This window comes from Pseudophryne corroboree, chromosome 9, assembly GCF_028390025.1.
Source record: "Pseudophryne corroboree isolate aPseCor3 chromosome 9, aPseCor3.hap2, whole genome shotgun sequence".
Taxonomy (NCBI): Eukaryota; Metazoa; Chordata; class Amphibia; order Anura; family Myobatrachidae; genus Pseudophryne; species Pseudophryne corroboree.
In genome coordinates, this window is record NC_086452.1 from 475,232,169 (window position 1) to 475,240,607 (window position 8,439).

The 8,439-nt window shown below is 49.7% G+C and overlaps 1 protein-coding gene across 1 annotated transcript in view; it reads right to left on the bottom strand.

Moving 5' to 3' along the window:
- Positions 1–4,953, bottom strand: part of GNAT1 (G protein subunit alpha transducin 1) — a 34,257-nt gene extending 29,304 nt beyond the window's left edge. The window contains exon 1 of the mRNA XM_063941405.1: positions 4,306–4,953. Within this exon, the coding sequence (XP_063797475.1) occupies positions 4,306–4,411 (106 nt within the window). The 5' untranslated portion in view covers positions 4,412–4,953. The remainder of the gene's footprint in view (positions 1–4,305) is intronic.
- Positions 4,954–8,439: the final 3,486 nt, after the last annotated feature.

Consider the following 8,439-nt stretch of genomic DNA (forward strand, 5'->3'; position numbering starts at 1 on the left):
CATAGTACTCCACTTGGGGGGGTGGAGTTTCATGGAATGATGCAGTTGCGTCATGATGTCACATCACGCTGGCGCACGCCAGCCAATATACTTACACCCCCTTGGCAACAAGCATTCACCTTGGCAACGAGCATGGATGCCAGAGCATGAAACCCCTGGCAACAAGCGTGACACCCAGTGCATGAACCCCTGACAATGAGCATGTCACCCAGCGCATGATACCCCTGGCAACGAGCATGACACCCAGTGCATTAAACCCCTGGCAATGAGCATGACATCCAGCACATGAAACTCCTGGCAATGAGCATGACACCCAGATCATGGGACCCCTGGCAACGAGCATGACACCCAGCGCATGAAACCCCTGGCAATGAGCAATACACCCAGTGCAGGAAACCCCTGGCAATGAGCATGACACCCAGCACATGAAACCCCTGGCAACAAGCAAGATACCCAGCGCGTGAAACCCCTGGCAACGAGCATGACACCCAGCGCATGATGCCCCTGGCAACGAGCATGACACCCAGTGCATGAAACCCCTGGCAATGAGAATGACACCCAGCACATGACACTCCTGGCAATGAGCATGACACCCAGTGCATGAAACTCTTGGCAATGAGCATGACACCCAGCGCATGAAACCCCTGGCAATGAGCATGGATCTCAGAGCATGAAACCTCTGGCAATGAGCATGGATCTCAAAGCATGAAACCCCTGGCAACGAGTAAGACACCCAGCGCGTGAAAACCCTGGCAACGAGAATGACACCCAGCGTGTGAAACCCCTGACGAGAATGACACCCAGCGTGTGAAACCCCTGGCAAAGAGCATGGATCTCAGAGCATGAAACCCCTGGCAATGAGAATGACACCCAGAGCATGAACCCCCTGGCAACAAGCTGGCAATTTAAAAGTAATTAGAAGCTTTACTGTAGTGGATAATGTATCACGGGCGTTGCGGTGTGTGGCATAATATGGTGCAGGGGTCATAATATGGTTAAGGAGGCATAATATGGTGCAGGGGTCATAATATGGTTAAGGAGGCATAATATGGTGCAGGGGGCATAATATGGTTAAGGAGGCATAATATGGTGCAGGGGTCATAATATGGTTAAGGAGGCATAATATGGTGCAGGGGTCATAATATGGTTAAGGAGGCATAATATGGTGCAGGGGGCATAATATGGTTAAGGAGGCATAATATGGTGCAGGGGTCATAATATGGTTAAGGAGGCATAATATGGTGCAGGGGTCATAATATGGTGTAGGGGTCATAATATGGTGCAGGGGTCATAATATGGTTAAGGAGGCATAATATGGTGCAGGGGTCATAATATGGTGCAGGGGTCATAATATGGTTAAGGAGGCATAATATGGTGCAGGGGTCATAATATGGTTAAGGAGGCATAATATGGTGCAGGGGTCATAATATGGTGCAGGGGTCATAATATGGTTAAGGAGGCATAATATGGTGCAGGGGTCATAATATGGTTAAGGAGGCATAATATGGTGCAGGGGTCATAATATGGTTAAGGAGGCATAATATGGTGCAGGGGGCATAATATGGTTAAGGAGGCATAATATGGTTAAGGAGGCATAATATGGTGCAGGGGTCATAATATGGTTAAGGAGGCATAATATGGTGCAGGGGTCATAATATGGTTAAGGAGGCATAATATGGTGCAGGGGTCATAATATGGTTAAGGAGGCATAATATGGTGCAGGGGTCATAATATGGTTAAGGAGGCATAATATGGTGCAGGGGGCATAATATGGTTAAGGAGGCATAATATGGTGCAGGGGTCATAATATGGTTAAGGAGGCATAATATGGTGCAGGGGTCATAATATGGTGCAGGGGTCATAATATGGTGCAGGGGTCATAATATGGTTAAGGAGGCATAATATGGTGCAGGGGTCATAATATGGTGCAGGGGTCATAATATGGTTAAGGAGGCATAATATGGTGCAGGGGTCATAATATGGTTAAGGAGGCATAATATGGTGCAGGGGTCATAATATGGTTAAGGAGGCATAATATGGTGCAGGGGTCATAATATGGTTAAGGAGGCATAATATGGTTAAGGAGGCATAATATGGTGCAGGGGTCATTACTGTGTGGGGTTTAATATGGTCTCATTTTTTTTTATTACTGTGGTGGCCGAGGTCTGTTGTTGCAGGGTCAAAAATTGGGGTGTAAGGTTGTCTTTTCCTGCGAGACCACACCCATGTTAGTGAGGCCACGCCCCCTTACTTGAAATGTGTGCAAAATATATATTTTTTACATCTATGGGGAGGGGGGGGCACAATTTTAAATGTCTAGCGGGGCGCGTTTTATTAATATTCGCACTGAGAGCCAAATGGTCTAGAAACAGCCCCGAATGTGAGAGGCACGGAGCCTGTGCCTGCCATATAACACACAATATCATGTCTGACAGTGTTATTATTACAGGTAGCCGTCAGCGCCCGGATCTCTACACCCAGTAATGTTCTGGCTCTGTTCCTGTCCGCAGTCCGGCGTCTGGAACGTAAGATGTCACCCTGAAGATTATCTCATGAAGGAAATGTTGATCTGTAAGTTGGGCTGTTTGTCGCTATGATAATTACAGACGGTGTAATGTGATAAGGGGCAGACGTGTGTTGTACTTGGGATTACTCTGCTGACCTAGCACTCAGGGTGTTAGCTCTAAGCTTCTCCATATAATGAGATAGAAGATCTGGGATCAGCTGCTGATCCCCCTTATTACCCTTGTACCAGGGCAGAAGTAGGGAGCACTACATACAGGCTGTGAGATCGCTGATATAGCGCAAATGTGACAGAAGGAGAGATTCCCCATCTCATCACCAAGTGGGACAGCCGGTAACGGAGATGATGTAGTATTTCCATGTCTGCCTGTAGCCGTATACTGTATGTAGCGTCATTACACCGCTTGTGTTATTATCCCAGCGACCAAATAGCATCAGTGGCATTAATCAGATTACTGTCCCCAAGGTGTCACTTCCATAACACTGCTCCAGAGCCTGGCCTGTCCTTAATCTGTGTACACAGCAATAGAGGATTACCGTCCTCACCCAGATCCCCGGCAGACTGACACCGGTGTAACTGGATGCGGCCAGACCTCCTCTGGCCACTGTCACCTTCAGAAAGCAGCATCATTGTGCCTCCAGGACCGGCCCGGCCCGGCCTCTCATAGACACCAGTAGTATTCTGGGCAATGCTGGATTTGGGGCCTGCTCTAGAGCTGATTTGGGTATTAGCTGGGATGGTATAATAGATGGAAGGTGGAATTTGGTGGCTGTATAGTGTCTGCGCTGTATATGGGAATCTGCGTTATGTGGTTTTAAACACCAGGCACCGATGTAGAACTGACTCATCTGTAGTTACACTGTTATTCTGTGCAGGGAACTACATGTGGATATTTGCCTGTATGCCGAGGTGTACGCACAAATGTGAGCGCACTGCTGTACACAAGATCAGTGCGCACTTGCACCATCCCTATCCCTGGTGCAGGAGCCACCACTATGCAAAGCCTGCAGTTCTGTCTACACTCCCCCAACGTGCCCCTACCAAGGACCAGATTAAGCCTTGGTGGGGCCCAGGGCACTTAAAACAAGGGGGCTCGGGGAAAGGGGTGTGTGTGTGTGGGGGGGGGGGGGGGGGAGGGTCCATATTAGATTGTGTTTATTAAATTTAAACCAGTAGCGCATATTAGATTTAAAGTAATAGTTTAATAATGCCTGGGTACTGGTTATAGCTCCACCTAAGTGAGAGACCACTATATTATAGTTTTTTGTAGTTTTCTTGTAGTGGAGTAAAGACAATTTAAACAATGTTAAAATACACATAGAGAATTAAATCTAAAATGTCTTGTCACATGCAAGAACAGCAGCAGGCTCTGTACCACTTACACACTGGGACAGGACTCAGGAGGACTCTGTGTGTGTGTGTGCGTGTGTGTGTGTCTCTCTCTCTCTACACCTGAATGCTCTCATTAGATAGCAGGTTACACAGGACCCAGGCGGAGAGGAGGAGAAGCTGGGATCCCTGTGTCACTTACAGCTCTCTCCACCCTCCTATCTCTCCTCTGGTCGAGAAGCTCTGTCGGTAGCTCATGAAACCTGATAATCCTGTGTCTCTGCCTGTACTGCATACTGTCCTGCCAGATGCCTTCCAGCAGTGAAATACCGGGGTTCTGAAGCCCAGGCTAAGAGAAAACACATTACGCCTCAGTACTAATGCTCTCTGGATAAGTGTGGCCATGGATAGCGCCCTCCTGGCACCGCTAAAGCCTGATGTCCGACACTCACCCAGTAGCAGCAGTTTCACCGTCCTGGCGTCTTTTTCCGCATCTTCCTTCAGCTTTTTCTCTAATTCCCGGGAATGCTTCTCTTCGGCACTTGCTCCGGCTCCCATCTTCCCGAATCCCAAGGGGTGGGGGGAGTCAAGCTATTGGAAATAGTCCTCCTTAGTGATGTGGAGATGGGTGTCCTTCCTTAAGGGGGGTGGGAGTCGCAGTGGCGAGCTGGCTGTGTGACCACCACTCGGACTGCCGGAGGAATGAGTCCTCTCCCCCTGCCCTTCTTCCAAATCTCATCTGCACTAATTCCCAGCAGGATTTTACAGCCACAGGTTGTCATATGACTCTCTATGCCCTATGATGGCCAAGGACAGGTAGAGGGGCAGAGCAGGTGCGGGTTCTGCTGAGCTCAGCTGAAGTGTCTGACCCAGGCCACATAGGTTTCCTTATCCAGGGAAGAGGTTTATCTTAAATCTGTGTATACGCTGAGTCCAGAGAGGGAAGACTTACAGTGAGCCATCTGTATCCTGCAATCACAGCTCATCGCGTCTACAGATACACCCCAGACAATCGCTGCAGGGAATATTCACATCTTCTCTGACCTGCTTTACATTGTACAGTCTCAGGAGGGGAATTAGCAGCATCTCCTGCAAGTGAGCTTGCTATATATACAGTACTGTGCAAAAGTTTTAGGCAGGTGTGGAAAAAAATGCTGCAATGTAAGAATGCTTTAAAAAATAGAAGTGTTAATAGTTTATTTTACTCAATTAACAAATGCAAAGTGAATGAACATAAATCAGTATTTGGTATGACCACCCTTTATCTTCAAAACAGCATCAATTCTTCTAGGTACACTTGCACACAGTTTTTAAAAGGAACTAACCACAGATCTTCTGTGGGTGTAGCTTGCTCAAATCCTTCTGTCTCTTCATGTAAGCCCAGACAGACTTGATGATGCTGATATCAGGGCTCTGTGGGGCCATATCATCACTTCCAGGACTCCTTGTTCTTCTTTACTCTGAAGATAGTTCTTAATGACATTGGCTGTAAGTTTGGGGTCGTTGTCCTGCTGTAGAATACATTTGGAGCCAGTCAGACGCCTCCCTGATGGTACTGCATGATGGATAAGTACCTGCCTGTGTTTCTCAGCATTGAGGACACCATTAATCCTGACCAAATCCCCCTCTCCATTTGCTGAAATGCAGCCCCAAACGTGCAAGGAACCTCCACCATGCGTCACTGTTATTGTACCACTCTCCAGTCCTTTGGCGAACAAACTTTGTGACCGCAATTCTTCCATGAAGACCACTTCTGGCCAGACTTCTCCAGACAGTAGATGGGTCCACTGGTTTCTGCCAGTTCTGAGCTGATGGCACTGCTGGATATCTTCTGAAGGGAAGTAACAACGATGTGTCTTTCATCTGATGCATTGTTTTCTTGGCCAACCACTGCGTCTACAGTCCTCAAAGTTGCCCGTTTCTTTGTGCATCTTCAAAAGAGCTAGAACAGCACATCTTGAAACCCCAGTCAGCTTTGCTCTTCGCCAGGGAGAGACCTTTCTGATGCACTATATACCTTGTGTCTTGTTGCTGTGCTCACTCTAGCCATGGTATATGACCTGTGACATGAAACTGTCTTCCACAACCTCACCTTTGTAGCAGAGTTTGACTGTTCCTCACCCAGTTTTAAACCTCCTACACAGCTGTTTCTGTTTCAGTTAATAATCATTATCATCTGTCTGGTATGATTGGTTAATCAAACACCTGACAATAATCCTACAAAATCCCTGACTATGTGCAAGTGTACCTAGATGAACTGATGCTGTTTTGCAAAGGGAGGACACAACACAAATTGATTTGATTTAGATTTCTCTTGTGTTCATTCACTTTGCATTTTGTTAACTGATCAAAATAAACTATTAACACTTCTATATTTGAAAGCATTATTACTTTTCAGCATTTTTTTTCCACACCTGCCTAAAACTTTTGCACAGTACTGTATACTGTTCCAATGACTAATTGTGGGTAGTGTGGCCAATCCCGGGATCGGGGTTGGCGGGGTTCCCGGGATTTAGGCCAGAAATAGGTTGGGATTCAAACCCGGGATTGGAAGGTCCAATCTCGGGGATTGCAGGGTCAGCGTTGAGCGTCCTCAGGACGCTCAGACCCTGCCCGGCTCCCTCCTCCCAGCGCAGCATGACCTCTGACTGTGAGGTCATGCTGCGCAGTGACCTGCAGCTGAGGCCGCTGGTAAGGCAGCCATCACCCGCCGCCTCCTCCCGGATGCCCGTGCAGTCTCCGCTGGTAAGGCGACCGTCATCCGCCGCCTTCTCCCGGATGCCCGTGCAGTCTTCGCTGGTAAGGCTGCCGTCACCCGCTGCCTCCTCCCGGATGCTCGTGCAGTCTCTGCTGGTAAGGCGGCCGTCACCCGCTGCCGCCTCCCGGATGCCCATGCAGTCTCCGCTGGTAAGGCTGCCGTCACCCGCTGCCTCCTCCCGGATGCCCGTGCAGTCTCCGCTGGTAAGGCTGCCGTCACCCGCTGCCACCTCCCGGATGCCCGTGCAGTCTCCGCTGGTAAGGCGGCCATCATCCGCCGCCTCCTCCAGATGCCCGTGCAGTCTCCGCTGGTAAGGCGGCCGTCATCCGCCGCCTCCTCCTGGATGCCCGTTCAGTCTCCGCTTGTAAGGCAGCCATCACCCGCCGCCTCCTCCTGTATGCCCATGCAGTCTCCGCTTGTAAGGTGGCCATCACCCGCCTCCTCCTCCTGGATGCCCGTGCAGTCTCCGCAGCTGATTTATGTGTGTGAGCAGTGACTGTCTACAGCACTGACTGATCTATCCAACTCACTCAATCACCGTTGACAGAATACCACAACACACACAGACGTGTGACATGCTGGGAGTAGGAGTCAGGAGGACAGTGTCTTCCGATGCCGACTCCCAAGCTGGTTAATAGTTAACAAAATATATCCTCCTGAGCTGTGTAGCTAGCTAGCTGGCTGCTGCTGCAAGGGCTGAACTCTGATTGGTTTTCACCACGTCAGAGAACCAATCAGAGCTAGTTTTGTTACCTGTTGCCTAGTTGCAGCCTAGAGAGGGGAGGGATCATTGGAGCAGGCAGGCAGAGTTGCAGAGACATCCTCCAACGAACCCGAGATGCCCTGAAGCAGACACACAGCAGCCAGGAAGGAGCCAGGAACAGAGAAAGCTCTCAGGAACGAAAAAAACAGTAAACATCGCTACACCATCATTACCATTCGATGGTGACAAACATCGGGATGCCACCCTCGAATGGTAAAACCACTAACATCGGAAGAAAAACATCGATGGCTATCAAACATCGACCATCGTTGTCCATCCCTAAACTGAGGTCTGGAGGAGGGGCATAGAGGGAGGAGCCAGTGCACACCCATTCTAAAGCTTTACAGTGGCCATGTCTCCTGCGGAGCTGTCGATACCCCATGGTCCTTACGGAGTCCCCAGCATCCTCTAGGACGTAAGAGAAATACACATAGTCCTCCAGTTACCCGCACAGACTTCACATATACACTACAGTCATGACCGCGGGGAGGTGTGTGTGTGTGTGTGTTATGTTTATACTTCTGAGAGGGGGGTGATAGTGGGACGGGGGGGGGGGGGGGGGGGAAGGTAAGTATACTTACCTTCCACTGTCGGGATTACGGTCCTCAGGTTGCTATAAGAATATGCATAATCCCCCCCCCCCCCCCCCCTTGTACAGCTACACTCTTCACCAAGAGAATTGTTGCAACAACAAACAAAAGTTGCAGATGGCCAATGCACTGTGGGATTTGGGAAATACTGAAATAGACTCTCTGTTAAGGCCCATAGACTTCTTCTCGGGGGTGTAGTATGGTTTGCCGGCGGCCGAGTTCCCGGTGGCCAGCACACCGGCGCAGGGATCCCGACCGCTGGCATGCTGACAGCGGGGCGAGCACAAATTAGCCCCTTGCGAGCTCGCTGCGCTCGCCATGCTACACTTGCCATGCTGCGGGCACGGTGGCGCGCTAAGCGCGCCATGCTATTTATTCTCCCTCCAGGAGGGGTCATGGATCCCCAATAGGGAGAATAGGTGTCGGTATGCCGGGTGTGGGGATTCCGGCGCCGGTATACTGAGCACCACCCCTT